Source organism: Meleagris gallopavo, chromosome 2 (genome assembly GCF_905368555.1).
Source record: "Meleagris gallopavo chromosome 2, MGAL_WU_HG_1.1, whole genome shotgun sequence".
NCBI lineage: Eukaryota > Metazoa > Chordata > Aves > Galliformes > Phasianidae > Meleagris > Meleagris gallopavo.
The window spans coordinates 57,041,443-57,058,024 of NC_139405.1; the positions used below are offsets into that span (position 1 = coordinate 57,041,443).

At 41.1% G+C, this 16,582-nt stretch overlaps 2 protein-coding genes across 5 annotated transcripts in view; one reads left to right on the forward strand and one right to left on the reverse strand.

Moving 5' to 3' along the window:
* The window catches only part of TMEM200A (transmembrane protein 200A), a 52,331-nt gene extending 41,300 nt beyond the window's left edge, over positions 1–11,031 (reverse strand). For all 4 annotated transcript variants that reach the window (XM_085217311.1, XM_085217308.1, XM_085217312.1 and 1 more), the window contains exon 1: positions 10,891–11,031. The gene's annotated coding sequence lies outside the window, so the exon portion shown is untranslated. The remainder of the gene's footprint in view (positions 1–10,890) is intronic.
* The window catches only part of LOC146544991 (uncharacterized), a 33,204-nt gene extending 18,416 nt beyond the window's left edge, over positions 1–14,788 (forward strand). The window contains exons 3-4 of the mRNA XM_085218434.1: positions 10,987–11,632; positions 11,778–14,788. Of these exons, the coding sequence (XP_085074560.1) occupies positions 10,987–11,632; positions 11,778–11,842 (711 nt within the window). The 3' untranslated portion in view covers positions 11,843–14,788. The remainder of the gene's footprint in view (positions 1–10,986; positions 11,633–11,777) is intronic.
* Positions 14,789–16,582: the final 1,794 nt, after the last annotated feature.

Here is a 16,582-nt window from a genome sequence, read left to right on the forward strand (position 1 = left end):
TCCAGCCAGGCATGTTAGATACATCATTTAGAAATTTAAAAGATGTTTGTAAACATATGGATTTTAAAACATTAAAACAACAACAAAAATAACACTGTCACACAAATTTGTCTTTGCAGAAAATACATTCCAAAAGGCTTTAGGGGTTTTCAAGATGGCAAGTGATTAGTGGAAACGGATTCTCATGGCTTTGAATTAAAACCCTTTTAGCTCCAGAAAGCTGTTTTGTCTTACTTGTGTCATGAAGGCATGACTCACAGAAAGCATCTTTGACATTTTTGGGCCATGTAAAAACCAGTACACTGTATTCACTAGGACCATGAGTACCTAACACACAGAATTAAATCCTAACCTTGTCAAAATATATGGGAATTCTGCCTTTCAATTCACATGGTTAGGATCTCACCACACCACCGCAGCAACAGCAGCCAAACAAGTATTCAGTCCTTCTATGGAGTTCTAGAGATTACAGCAGGAAAAGATCATTACTAACTTGCATCATCCAGTTCTCAGTGTGTTATCCAACCTTCCAACATTTTTGTGACTTGGTACACTAACACTCCATTAAAATTAAAGATTCAGACTGACAGAAATGTGAACAATGATAGCAGAAAAGCAATTTTCTTATGTATTTGCTGACTGATGTAAGTTATAAAGCTTTATACATTAACTATGTAGGAGTCACACAGAAGGCCAGCATTTATTTCCCCATGCATTTGCTTCTCTTAGTAGCAAAAGAACAAAAAGGAGAAGTGAAGCAAAAGAGGAGGGGATATACCTCTTATTATATAGATACAGGACAGAGCATTGTAGGGACATGGAAAATCTCAAGTGTTTAAAGGATTATTTCAGAGAGGAACAAAGTCAGCTATTATCAAGCACTTCATGCAACATTATGCTCACAAGACTCTTACATGTTGTAATACACACTGATGTCTTGTCCATATCTACACAATACAGGGGGGGGTGGTTTGGATTCACTACTTCATCTACTTTTATTTCTTACAAAACAAGGAGAAACAGTTCCCTAAACCCCCCCATTCTCCTCACAAGAGAATATATATAAGGAAAAGCCACTTTTTCTTGAGAAAAATGGAAAATATCATCAGATGAGCCAGAATAGCAATAGTAAATTCAGACACATTCAAGTTATGCAATACTAGCTTGGCTACATAGTCATATTTTCTTTAATGCTCCCTGTTCATGAACTATTTAGACAGAATAGAGATTTGCAGCACTATGTCAGCTAGTCTTAGCCAAAACAAACAAAACCCATACTGAGAAGGAGCAATTCTAAAAGGTTGACAACAAAGTATCCCAAAACACAAGCCAAATAAAAAATGATTAACATGAGCCATTTATCAGCTACAATTTTATCATTCTCCCATAGCTACAACATGAAGTCATTATCTTTAGGGGTTCGATGAAATCCAGGATGGTTTCGTGGTCTAATTCTCAGATTTCCACTGCAGCTCATATTTTTTGTTTTTACAATTTGATCATGATGACTTAATAGCCATAAAAAGCAGACCAGACCTCTTTCCTAGGGCTTTTTTTTTTTTTTTTTTTTTTTTTTTTAATTACTGCTATGTGTCAAAATCTTTGCTGTCACTACTGAAGACCTGAGTATTACCCCTCCACATCCTTCTCTTCTAAATTGAAATTGAATTTTCTAAAGGGAACAGTTCTACGATATTAATGCCACATGCATTTCCAGCCACATAGTAAGTGGCTGGAAGTGACATAGTAAAACCACTTCTCATAATTCCAGCTACTCAAATAAGAAAGAAGTCTCCCAGCTGCTTGTCTACATTATTTGTGAATGTGGGCTTACCCCTAGAAAATAAAGTCTGTGGTTGTATTGGACCTATCTTCCCCTACATCTACAGTTCTGTCCTCATAGCATCACCATATTCTCAGTCCTGAAGCTGCCAAAAAATGAACTGTCTGACTACATAAGTTTTTTATGTAAGGCAAAGAAAGTGTAATAGTTTATGTCAGTTTCTATGAGCTTTCTGTACCGCACAGAGCTACTGAATGTGGGCAACTGGATCTAATCCATGCAGTTAGGCACAACACAGCAACAAGATTATTAATATAAAACAATGGATGAATCTGTACAACAAACAGTACTCAGACCTCCAATAAGCATGTCTAAACTAAAAGAAAAGAAAAAAGTACTGGAAGGATTTCAGCCACTTGGGTTTCCCCAACAGAGTCTCATGTTGAAGCGCAACATCCTCAGCTAATTCCAGAACAAATGACTCATCAGAAAAATCCTCCAAATGAAACTTTCCACAACACCAGTGCCTACCCTGACTCTGGTTTTACCAACTTTTCTCCCCATCTGATTTCACAGCTTGCACTAGTGGAGCTCTCTCCTTTTTTCCTTGCCTTCCCCATTTTCCCCAGTAGATGCTTCTTCAACTGTAAAGGAAGAATTACTGAATTAGGAAATAAAGCTTAGAACTCAACTTTGAAGTCCATCATTTCAACAAGGTTTAACATATTTAACCTGTGGTTGATGCTGATACTAGCTTCTCACTGGATATTAAGCAAGTGTTAGGCTGTTTCCACAGCATCCAATATTCTGAGCTGAAAATATCCTCCTTAACTCAAATCTGAAAACCATGCATGCCAAGCTTTATTCAAAACACTGTACAATAACAATTAGAATAATCTAGTACTAAATATAAATCTTGTAAGAAAGGATTGCAGATTATCTTCTCCAGGTGCTCCTCTTGGACTCTGCCTTCTCTGTCACAGAGTAAACATCTAGCACAGTGTACACTGACAAAAAATGACCATAAAAACAAAGGTTGAGTATTTTCAAAATTCTTTGGAGAAGGCAAGAAAAGTAATGAACTTCACACATCACAAAGTCACGTCACAAAGCACAATAGTAAAACATTTGTATGCTTTGAAGGCAGCGTAGGAATACCCTGGTGAAAAAATTAATGGAAAGCTACTCCATCTACTCCATCTGGGCTCAGCCTCCCATAATTTAATCCTGACTGTGATAATTGCACTTCTTTTACAGTAATTACATAATGTATACAATGACACCTCATCAGAATCTCCAGGTTTCACAAGAAAAAAAATTCTGAATAAAAAATGTCACTATATCAGGAGCTAAGATGAAAAGAAACCTCTGTCTTAGCTATAAGCCATTCTCCATCACTTCTATTAACTCCACAGCCAGAGGACAATGTAAAACTACAAACTGGAGTTCTGCAAAACACAGCATTGGTTGTTCTTAACAAATAAATGCTTCCTCTGTAATTTCATTGGTAGCTGTATTGTTTGTAAACTTGGTTTGGAAAACAGTGACTTGTCTTTCTAATATTGTATAGCCTATTGAACTATGTTCCATCAGCATATGTAGGATCCAGCAGTTATTCTTCCATGGGCACTAGCTCATGAGGCCGTGTCCCAGGAGAATAAAATTGAATTGGAAGAAGAATGGAAATAAATTCAGAATACAATACACAAAATAATTTGGAAATAGATTTATTTCCTGCCTGTCAAAGAGCAAGCAAATATTTTGCAGCGGTTCTAAGAAGGATCTGGGGAAAGAACTTTGGTACCAAATTGACATTAAGAAATTCTACCATTCTAGAAGTTTCTGAACTGTCTGCTAAGCCTCTGAATGTCATTACTATTAATATTTGTTGGTCATTTTTTACTAGGGTACTATTACAACATTGATTATTGTGACACAAAGGAACTGTCAGTTAGAAATGTGTTTTGTGTGAAAGTTTGAACTTGTTTAGCAAATTCCTCATAATCCATTTGGGAGTGTGGTGCCTCGAGATGTTCCACCAATTCTAAGCATTTTGTATATCCAAACATAATGAAAATAACCAGATCACTCTGACTGGCCTCAAGGCAGAGAATGGGCCTATGTATCAATATTTTTCTAATACAGACCTGGAAAAACCATACTGGAAACAAAAATCTGTGCAAGTATGGTAGCTAAGCACTCCCTTCAAATAAATACCATTTAATTTTTCACCATTTTGAAGAAAGTCCCCATTGTTCTTATTGTGCTCATTAATCCTCTGTGAGACAGAAACAGATTACACAGATTTGCATGGTAGCAACTTTTGAGTTCCAGGCATTTGTTTGATTGCAAAAGGAAATAACAGCTCACCTAACTAACAAAAACAGAGTAAAATGCCGTTACTTAGTAGTTCCTGTCTTGATAAACATACTGTACTCCCCGGCTATCTTTCTTTTAATCACTGAATCACAAAATATTTGGAGTTGGAATGTCGTGCTCAACTCCCAGCTCCACACAGGACCATCCAAAATTGAAACCCTATGCTTGAGAGCATTTTCTAAATGCTTCATGAACTCTAACACTTGGGGCAGTGTCTGGTACCCTGGGTAGCCTATTCCAGTGCCCAATCACCTTCTGGTGAAGAACCTCTTCCTAACTCCCATCCTGACACCTTGATCCTCCCCTAACACAGCTCCATGCCACTCTCTTGGGTCCTATCACTGTCACCAGAGAGCAGAGATCAGCACTGCCCTTTGCTACCCTTGTGAAGAGCTGCAGCCACCATGAGGCCCGTCAGCCTCCTCTGCTCTGGGCTGAGCAAACTGAGGGACCTCAGCCACTCCCAACACATCTTGCCCTTTAAATCCTTCAGCATCTTCATAGTTTGATTAAATTAGCTTAAGCACATCTTCTGCAATAACTGTTTATTGTCATTTTTGTAGATCAATATATTTTGATACACAATGAAGAAAAATATAAATCATTTAAAATGCACCTTCAACATACAATTTCTTCATTTTCAGTTCATTTCAGAGTCAAGACATGAATGCATCAGAAAAGAAACACCACCATATATTCTGTTTGTAATTTTCTATTCTTTATTTGAGCCTATTTCCATCTACATCATTGAATCTAGCAATGTTAACCTTTAAATATGCTACTTATTATCTCAATTTTTCTGCCTTCATTTTTTCCTTCTCTTTTGACATTCACTTTTTCTCTTCTTTTATTTTTTCCTCCTTACCTCATCCCTTGCTTGCTTTCTTATTCCTACAGAAATATAGTCATACCTCAGGTGAAACAAGTCAACTGTTAAATACGCTGTCATGCAGGCCCCTTCCAACCTAAATGATTCTATGATTTATAGTACAAAGTACACATCTGCCAAATCTCGCACGTGGTATCAGGTTTATTCAGTTGACCTCAAACAATCCTACCATGGCAACCATGTCTACAGGACAGTGTGGTTCCTTGGTGCATATCTTATTCCAAGACCAGAAAGTAGCCCGACACCGTATATGCTGTGTGTGTAGCACAAGATAATGCAAAAAAGCTGTAGCAACCAAGTTGCATACACTGCCTGTTCCAAGTAACACTACATTAGGAAAGCTTCTTTGCTGCAGTAGAATGCTGCCCCAACACACGGTGCTACTCTCTTCCCTCTTCAGAAAGTAATACATTAAAGCTACATTTCTCTGGAGTGCCAATATAAGCCGAATTTCCTATCTGAGCAAGAGAGAAAGATAGACTGTATCTGTGCATGTATCCATGCAGAGACAGGAAGATACAGAAAAAAATTGGTAACTGGATCAAGCCAACTGCTGGGCTAGTATGCAATTCCATGACAATCCTGCCAACTTGTATGAGGATAAAGCCTTGCTGACACAAAGTAAGTTCTTAATTATGAGTTTTCCAGTACATAGGAAAATAGTATAACGTTCTAGCAGCTCTGAGAGCTATTCATTTACCTGCTGTTTCTCACACACAGAATTCTAATAAATTGCAAATAGATGGCTTTCAAGTAATGGCAAATCAAAATTGATCGGTATTTCTTTTGTTTGTTTTAAATTATAACATTCCCTTTTGCCTTCATTATTTTGAGTTACACAAAGGAGAGAAAAAATACTAGTGCTTCCAATTGCAATTTTACACGTACAACTAGATGGATGGGCAAGTTACGGTACAAGTAACAGCACTCTTTTTCAATTCAATACATAGCAAAATGTAAATGATAAAATTAATTAGATATAAATTTGTTCTTCAACAATGGGCTGCTGATTACAGATAAGTGCAACCATTTATTCAGATACACTCAGAAGTAAAATCTGAAAACAAAAAAAATCAAATTCTATTACTGCTATCGCTATCACACCAAATTCATCAAGACCAAGTAAAGGTTCTTAACTGCCTCCTAATTAATCTGCTTTGATGGTTAAGGAAAAAAAAAAAAAAAAAAAAACAATCAAAATGACCTTTGGAGTTCCCCCTCTCCCATTAGTGGGGAAGTTATGCTACCATCATTGTAAATCACTAAACCACTTATTTCAAATTCATATCTGCTCCCTAAACTGATGCCACAGATCCAAGCATAAGTCAAAGGTATCAAAGTGGAAACCTCTCCTGCTTGGAATTAAAGAATTAAAAGCTGCTAACCAATTCCTACCAGTCATAGGACGTTAGTGCCCAACTGCATCAAACTTTCATTGAAAATGACCTTCCCCTTTCACAGCCAGAGTGAATTTATGGAAATATGCAGTTTCAAAATGCTCAAATATTAATGCTTTTTACTCAAGGGTTTTCAAACGACATCACTGGGATGCCCAATGGTCTTTGTGAAACAGCTAAGAAGAAAAAAATAAAGTCATAAAAGGAGACTTTTCTTCTTGAGTTCTCTGCCTTTAAACTAGTGGCAGTGAGAATAACTTACACTACATCATCCATCTCTTGTGATTTCTAAGATCTGCTTGGTTAGAGCTTGCATCTGAAGTGGAAACAATCAAATCCTCATTCCTCAGAATCAGTAAGAGTACCATTGTGAAGCTCAGTGGGATAGAAATGAAACAAAAATGTAGGAAAAAAATGCCCTTTGATTCTACTTAAATTAATTGGAGGAAAATAAAAAGAATAATTGAGTACAACTCCAGTGGGATACAAATAATGAGATGTTTATCAGAACGGACACCACAGAGTGAAGCGACAACTGCCTAACATTCCTTCTAACAACTCTCAGCGGCTGTGCACATAAAGGCAGTGCACAGCTTCATTTCCCACAAGTCTGTTTTGGCATTACTTTCCCCAAACTCTCTGCTGGATGACTGCATTTCACTGAAGATGACAAAATCCTCAGGTGCTCAGTTTGGGTTAGGTGGCTCCACGCTTCTTTGGCACACTTTTTTAGTTACAACAAACCTTCCCAGCATGAAACAGGAAAAAATAGATACGATGACTTAAAGGAAAGTCATCCTCCCTTTCCACATCTTCTGCTTATTGAATTATTTTCAAAAAGAACCAAACGCTCTTTGTAATATTTCTATCACCAAAAGATCAAAATAAGAATACTGAGTGATACACAAACATGCTCTGTCAGTACTGTAGATGAAAGGTTACAAGCAGCTCTTTGTTATGAGATACCCATCTCATTTGGCTGGCTGTGCAAGAAAAATAAAAAAGAAAGAAAAAAAGAAAAGAAAGAAAGAAAAAAAACCATTTGATTTTTAAGGAAAAGTAGCCAAGCAAAAACACGAAGTTTAAAACCACTGATCTTACAATAAAGTTCTGCTAGGATAATGTAATTACATCTATACAAGGAGACCAGCCAGTATAGTCTGAATATTTCACTACTGTGGTCAGCCATCAAGTTCACCTCATCTGCTCCTTCTGGGGTACACTGAGATGAGAAGAGGCTACAAATATAGTGATAGTGCAGGTACTGAACTGTGTGTCAAACAGAGGCTATTAGGAGCTGAACAGAAGAACAAAATTTCTGTACTGTCAGACTGTAGTCCCAAGAAGGAAATTGAGAACAATGCTTATTCTCACCAACTCCACAAAATGAAGACTACTAAAACTAGTGGGTAGGGTAACAGCTGTGCCAAACATCTGTTCAGCAGTTTCATTCACTAGCACTGTCAGCATTTCACCTCTCCGTGCAATCTACAATCCACTTATTAAGAACCTAATTACCCATGGATTGTGTGGGTGATGTGTTAGTAAGGGAAAAAAACTGAAATTTCTCCTTACTTTATTCTTATTTTAAAAGAAAAGCACTAACTCAATGCCTTCAATTTCTAGTGGACCAAGAATGTGTGCACGTTTTAAAATAAAGAGATGCATATGAACCTTCTAAGAAGATTGGTAATTATTACGTTATTGATTACTATTCATTACTACTTGAACAACATAAGGCAGGCACAGCGCAGGAAACAGTACAAAGACTCTGCTGGTAAACACACACCAGGAAGAACCTCCCTGAATCCTCACAGCAATGGCATATTTGGGATGTCTTCCCACATCCATCAGATTGCAGCATCACAAATCTTAACTACAAGGTTTCTGCAGAACAGATTCAAGTCCTTTTAAAGTCTTCTGTGTACAATGTTAGCATAAACATTATCTAATGGGATTTTCTATCTGGCCTTTAATTGCCTTCTACAAGTGGTCAGATTCTCCTTAGACTCTCTTTGCCAGCCACTTGCCAGCATCTGAAACCTCTTACGGTATCTAAACTGGGACAAGATGCCCATGCTTTCACAAACAAATCCTAGTCCCAGTGTCTGCTCCTGCACGCTGAAAAGTAATTTGCAGTTTTCTCTTTCTTCCGGTGCCACAAGATCTAACACCTGTAGACAAAAGTAATTTATCTGTTTAAAAAAGCATAATGGCACCAAGTCAAGTGTACATATCATCACTACGTAGGATATCAAGCTCTTATTTCCACTACAGCTCTATTGCTATCATAGACAAGACTGACAGCATTCTGTAAAAAAATAAAAAATAGGAAGCTACTCATGACAGCAGCTCATAGGTTTTATACACTTCTTATATCATACCTTTATCTGGTTTCAATGATTCTACTGGAAGCCTTCATTGATCTTCAGCATTTCAGATTTTTGGCTTCTAAAATATACTGAACAAGCTATGAGAACAGTCTCCTCCTGCTGTTTCCTACATACATTCTAATCCTTAACTAGTTTTCACTTTTTCCCCCCCTTTTGTTCCCAGAGCAGCATGACTCAATCAAGATCATACAACCCACAAGATGTGGCTGAGGTGAATACTTGTGTATGGCACAGGTGTTGTGTTATATGCCTAGTATTCAGGAAAAGAAAGCAGAACCCATTACAATACAGCTTGATCCAGGAAAGGTCCAGTAATGCTGCCAAACCAGTGAACAGTTTCAATGGAGTTACTAGCCTATTGTTCTAAGCAATGAACTTAAACCGCTGGTAATCATTAGGGATGGATCTTGATACTACTCACCTGTTTGAGGGTCAGCATACATTGCAGTGCTTCAAGAACAGAGCTCGCTCAGTCCTTACTTTACAGGATTTAATTCAGGCAGCCCACCAGTTATAATCTGATTACAGAGCTTCCATAAAAATGAATTCTGTTGCAATTCCAGCAAGACTGTATTGGGTGGAACTGTTTCTATACATGGAATAAAATGATTCTAGTGTGCTGAACTCCTGCATCATTATTCCTTTTCCAGCTTTCCTTTGGATCACTGTTTCAAACCAACAAAGGAGCAACAAACATGCTAAGAAAATAAAAATCATATATGATTTTATTTCTTAAACTGCTACTTACCTATCACACATCTTTTCCCACGTCTCCAATTACTGCCAAAAAAAACTGTCTAACTTATCTTCTAGCAAGTATTTTGCTAGAAGAACATTAAAATGTTCCAAACTCAAAATACCTTTTGGCCTCATTGCTAAATAATTCAAATTACTTTCAGTGGAAATAAAATTTTCAGGTTTTCTCTGTACCTTCCACAAAGGAGTACCAAAAAAAAAAAAAAAAAAATTAAAGGAAGAAATACACTGCTTGCTTCTATCTAGGTACTCACTTGGTTTCCCTCACAAATAGGAAGTACCATCTACTTAACAAAGATTAACAGAACAGTTGCCAGGGTACTGATCCTGAAACAGGGTGAGCCAGAGGCTATACTACCTTTGGTGGCAGGACTGTCTTGAGCGATACAGCCTTCAGTCCCATAAGCACCGTAAGTACAGCGTCCACCACATGATCACAGGTTATTTTGAAGCTCATGCTATACAAAACAACACACTAGAAGAATACTTTCGTCTGAACGTTCTCGTCTTTAAAGAGGAAAAGCAGTTTTATTTTTTATAACCTCTGTATGAAGCAAACAGCAGTGGTTAATGACAATCAGTCCCAAGTGTCAATGGACATCACTCCTGCAATCTCAGCTCCGCGCTTGCTGAATTCAGCGACAACACAACAATGGTTGTGGCAATGGGATATCAGGAGACCCCGCTCCGCACCCCCAAGTTGCTCCTGGTCACTCTGCTTCAAAGCCTGCTCCAGAGCGGCTTCCGGCTGCCCGGGGAGAGATTTATTCGAGCAGCGAGGTGTGCTCTCACCGAGGGAAGCGGTGCAACCCCCCTGCCGTCCCCGCGTTTCGCCCTTCCACCATTTTTCCTCAAACAAAGCTGAAGATAACCCGAACTTGGGCGTCAATAAAAGCGAACGGGGAACTTCTCGGGGCGGGGAAGGCAGCGGTGCGAAGCCCTGAGGCAGCTGCCGAGGCCGGAGCGCTGCGGGCGGTGGCAGCGTGCAAAGTATTCCGGAGCCGAAGCAGACAAAAGAGGGTGTAGCAGCTGCACGGGAGCGGCAGACCCGGCGTGCCGCCGGCTCCGCGCGGGAGGAACAAAATCTATTTCGGGGAGGGAAAAAAAAAAAAAATCCCCCCGTGCCTCTCCCCTGTGTGCCTCTCCTCCCCCGCCCGCTTGACCCCCCGCCGCCCACGGCTCCAGGAGCGCCTCCAGCCCACCCAGCGCCGGAGCTCAGCCGGGAGCGATCTCCCCGCGGAGGCACTGCAAGTTCGGGGGCACGGAGCACCCCTCACACCTACCAGCGCTTACCTGCGGGGAGGAGCGGGGCGTCCGCCGCTCTCACGGCGGGGAGCGTTGCGGGGCTGCACGGCGCGGGGAGGAGGACATGGGGCCGCTCCGGTGTAGCGGCTGCTGGAGCGGGCTCAGGCGGAGGTTCCTCTCGCCCGTCCCCATCCGCGGCGAGGCTCGGGCGGAGGCAGGCGGGCGGCGGGGCGGTCACTGCCGCCCGGAGAAGGACGCCCGCCGACCGGGGGCCGCGCGCCCCCCCTCCGCCGCCGCGCGGACAGCCGGAGGCGGCCGCCCGCTGCTCGCCCCGCGGCGACGGGCGGGTGCCATAGCAGCGGGGCCGAGGGCGTGGGCGGGCGGCGGCCACGAGAAACTTTGCCGGCCCCGCAGAAAGGCGCTCGGCCGCCCCACGCCGGTCCCCGCAGCAAAGTTTCACTCCCTGAGCCGCCGGCTGCGGGTCCGACACCTTGGGGACGGCCCCTCCATCTCTCTCCGCTTCTCACGGGACGAGGGAGAAAGAGCGGGCAGCACGCGGCGGGACGGCAGCGAGGCTGGGGCAGAACTTTCCTTCTCCTCTCAGAAGAACGCGGCCACCCGCAAAAAGCAGCGATCCCTCCTCCCAGCGCTGCTCTGCCACCCGCCCCGCCGGGCGCGAGCTTTGTAGGGCGTCCGGTTCCGCCCCGGCGGGCTGCGGGGCCGCGGCCGCGAGGGAGGAGCCGCGGGGCGGGAGCTCGGAAGTCGGGGCCGGGAGGTTCGCCGTGCTCGGGTGGGTGAGGGGTCAGAGCTGGGTGATTGACTGCGGTGGGTTTTGCCTCAGAGCTCAGGGACGAGAACACTTCTGTGATTCTGCTCTTTTTTTTTTTTTTTTCTTTCTGCTTATTTGTTGTTGTCCGCCCATTCCTGGTGACCAGCCCGGGACAGTTTGGCTACCGGCTGTTCACATCTACCGACCACGCGAGGTACAGCCAGCGGATAGGATTGGCGAGGGGAGGACTCCTACTTGCACGGGATTTTACCAAAGGTGTGCGTCGGGCGTATCTCATGGAAAAAAAAAAAAAAAAAAAAAAAAGACTGGACCTGAAAGTTGCCGTTGCTTTTCACACCATTATTCTACTTAATGCTTCTCCTAAAAAGACATAAAGATGTTAAATTCGGAATCTGCATATCTAAATGTACCTAAGGCTTGAGATGGCAGCGGCCTGGGTGCTCCTGTCCGCCATGCAGTGGGATCTCACACCTCGAGTGCAGAGAGTGCTGGGTTCTCAGAGCTCACATTACGACGACTGCACCCCTGCTTGATGGCTGCATCAAAGACAGATGTCATCCAGCCCTAGCAGGGAGACATCCAGCTCAGCAAAGGGCAAAGAAACATTCAGCAGAAGTAGGAAGTATCAAATTTCTGGCTTCAGCATCTTTTGATTTGAGGAGGAAAGAACAGCTTACAAGTGTCAGGTTTCTGCCTGTTTGCTCAGATATTACCAGACCTGTACTTTGGCTTGCCCATCACAGAGTAATTGTTGTGTTTGAGGCCAGGAAGGGAGGGGACATCCTGCATACAGAGGTGTGCTCAGGTTCTCCGACACCACTGCACATCCCTGGGGGTGAGGGAAAGGGTGATGTTTGTGCACACTAGATCTCTTTCAAGAGTCAGTGTCTCTGCATATATTCAGATTTTTTTTAAATTGAATTTATGGGAAATGCCTCAGAGGTAAAGGTGTGTGAAACTTCACTCTCCCATGCTACCAATAGATCATGACATCCGGATTAAGGACATGATGTGAGCCAACACCATCTCCACCACCTTCTCCTGGAAATGCTGGTGATGGTAATGCTGAGAGGAAAAAGATCTGCTCAGTTCTTGCTCTTTGTTTCTGTCAGATCTCTTTTTTTTCCAATGCCAGACCAAGTACGGCATCACCACATCCTCTTCATTCATATTTTCATGCCACAAGATGCTCCTCAGGTCCTTTGGAAGTGCTTACATGATTTACGCTCTCAAACAGCCCCTCTCCACAAAAAGTAAAAATTAACAAGAGTTCAGAGGCAGCATGGTTGTGAGGACAGAGCAATGGGCTGGGGGATGGGTGTCAGCAATGCTATGAGGTGGGGAGCATCTCTGTGTCAGACAGAGATGGGTTAGACCCTTGTGTGGTACAAGCACAAAGCCCATGCTCCCACTGAACCACGAAGTCATGATTTTTCTACACTACCCATAAGTTATATGTATGAAAATAAGACAGCTGTTCTAAAATGTGAGCAATGTGTTTTGTGGGAGCTTGCCGTGGATGATGGCACAGCAAGTTCTGCCCATCCCAGTGACTGGGATTTGACTTGTACAGATTTGCTTCTTATCTGGTATGTTTCAGTTCTTGCCTATTCCTTTTCCTACTTACAGCAGTTTGATATGATCTGAAGACCACTGATTTAAGGGATTTACTCTCAATATGCAATGGAAAAGGAAGAAGAGAATAAGGCTGCAGGCTCTTCAGATCTCAGACATCCGCAAATCTCTGGAGTCAGCCAATGTCAAAACCAATATTCCAGGCTTTAAAAGTCAACACGGATATTGCTCATCCCAGTAAAACAAACATGTTAATGCATTAATTATGGCGGTGGTTGCTTCTGAGATTATAGAAAGAATCAGTAATTAACCTCATGAGTGAGATCCTCCCTTTTAATTCACTTAAAGGCATGGAGTACTTTTGTTTGAAAATTGGTATGTTAGCAGCATTATTCTAGTTTCCCTTCCAACCTGCATCTTTCAGCTCATCAAATGAAATCATTAATTTGCTGCCATAAACAAGGCAGTGGGTGGGTTAAACAGTGAGCAGATCTTCTGTAAATTGAATGCATTGAAGAAGGCAGATATTTACAGGATGTTTTTCTGAGGTCCAGACTCATTTCTACTGGAATTTGGTTAGAATTTGGGTCACTGAACTATCTTGTGCTTTAGGGTGATAAATATGAATTGGTGAGTTAGAATTGTGAATGTAATTGAAGGTTGAAGGGATCCCCCATGAGCAGTGAAGAGCTGTAGTCAAATCTGGACATCTACAGGAAGAACAAACCTAATTGTTTTTGCCAAAACTTAATGTAAATAATAGTGTGAATCAGTTACCTTACATAGCTTTCTTTCCACTTAATATTAAACTTAAATATTCCTCTAAAGCTGTTATCCCTTACTTCTAATTAAAACATAGAGAAAATCTACTGTCTATCATTTATTCGTACTCAGTTTTTTTCAGTGTTATCAGTATAAATTCAGTCTCTATAAGATATCAAGTGGTGATAATAAATGTTAATTCATAACTAATAATCATGGGACTGCAAAATATCACTGGCTAACAGCTGGATTTAGTCTCTAAAAATACACAGTCTAAGATCTTTAAATCATGGACGAGACCTGAATAGTGTCTTAATATTAAATCACAAGCCTATAACTTAGATTATATGAGCTGGTAAGCAAAATTCAGTCATAAAAAACTGAATCATCCCAATGTTTTCCAGAAGGAAATGGAGTTAACAGTGTAGATACTTCTATAACATACACATCCAAAGAGATCTTCCATGTTTTACTGCATCCCAGCTGTACTCATTCCTCCTCATTCCATGTTCTTTTTGAAAACAGAGAACATAAATATAATTTATTTGTGCTAAAATGGAAAGTCATTTCTCATAAATAAGATCAATCCCTTTTGCTGAATAAAATAGAAAAAATGCAGTATGTTTTGTTATGCAAAGACCAGTTTAAGTAATTTTCGGTGGTATATTGAAGCATATGCCTAGGTGAAGTGCATCATGTTGTGTACATAGAAACCTGCACTCATATTTGCCCAGAACATTATTTCTTGTTTCGTTTGCATCATTTGCTACTTCACATCCTTGTTTACATATTTACCAATCGACTCAGGTGGCCAGGCAATGACAATAACTGACACACTTGTAATCTGCAGTAAATGCTGTACTCTGCGGTATTACCATGTGGACTCAAGCCCTGATCCAGTGTCCATCACTCAAGAGACTTCATTGACCTCAACACATTTTTCACTGGATCTTCACTTGCATAGGAATTTAAAACAAACTTACCATATTCAAATTTGAGTGATATATGTGGTTGGCATGAACAAGAGGCAGTATGTCTTACAGGTATTGAATGTCCTAAGCCACAACATGTTTTTGAATCATGAAACACGAAGTCATTTTTGGTAACTTCTACTTTTGCTCAGGGGAGTAAATTAGGGAACTTGTGTTTCACCAAGTTAAATGTTATATTGGAACATACAAATGTAAAAAAAAACAGAATTTTGAAACAGCACAATAACTTCTAAAAAGGAAAAATATTAACAATATGCTGCTAAAAGTCATGATGTATTACAATAGGCACCTATTGTGAACTTGGAACTGGGATCAAGAACTTCTGCTCTTCTGGACTTTCTGTGTGGCCTTGGAGACGCCACTTGACCTCTCTGTAGGGAGGACTTAAGTACATCTAGATTTTCTTGAACTAATATCCTTGTTTTATCAACGCTTACGAATATCTAAAGGGCAGGAATCACAAGGATAGAACCAGGCTCTTTTTGGTGATGCCCAGTGACAAAGGACAATGAACACAAACTGGAATACTGAAAGTTCTCTCTGAAAATGAGGAAGAATTTCTTTACTCTGAAGGCGACAGAGCACTAGAACAGGATGCCCAGTGAGGTTGGGGAATATCTCTGTGGAGATATTCAAAACCCACCTGGACACTTTCCTGTTTAACCTACTGTAGGGAAACTGCTTTAGCAGAGGGATTGCACTCAATGATTTCCAGAGGTCCTTTCCAACCTCTACAGTTCTATGATTCTGTGACTTTCTTTTGAACAGAGACAGTGAAGTTATTATTAAAGAGGAATGGTTCATCATAAGCTGTTGGTTTAACTTGTGACAGTGTCACTACTTCCTACTCCCTGGCTCTTCAAGCAGAAACCACCTTATATCACCCTCGGAGATCTATAAGTGATGTCTTAATGTCCTTGCCTAATCCCATGTGTACTAGTAGCTCAGCTCCTAGGCCCTGGTGCCAGCATCCATCAGCCAGCTGCTAAGATGTTTAATAGGAAACTAACATTTTTGTTGTGATGTCTTATACTCTAGCACTAAATAGAACTCATTGTTAAGTATCAGTAAAGCTACTTCTATGGTCTTTCTAGAGCAACAGTGTGAGATTCCTTCCTATACTGACAGGAAAAATCTTAGGAGTGTCTGGGCTGCTGCATCTCTAGCTGTCCAGTGCAACTCCCATTACTCATCTGCTATATGCTGTCTTTACCCTGCTAGACGCTCTCCATGGCAGATAGCATCTTTTGGTTTGCATCTGCGGAACACTAAATGCAATCAGGTCTTGTTCAGCAGAATTACTGTGTAAATATTTGTTAATAGCAACGTAAAGCCAAGAAACACAGGACCAAGTAAATGTTGGAATCAAAAAAAGGATTATGACATCTATCACTATTTGTGTTAACAATAATTAAATAGCATGGAATACTATGTGATATATTACTTACTGGCTTGACCTTTACCTTGAACAGATTCTGAAGGCAGTGAGAATGCAGATAGAAAAGTCCACTTCCAAGTGATTGGCAGGTGGTCAACAATGCTTAATAGTGCTGATTTAATTTCATTGTTTTATGCTTTCATATGATCTAACATTTTTTAGGAGAATAGACAGACAGGATTT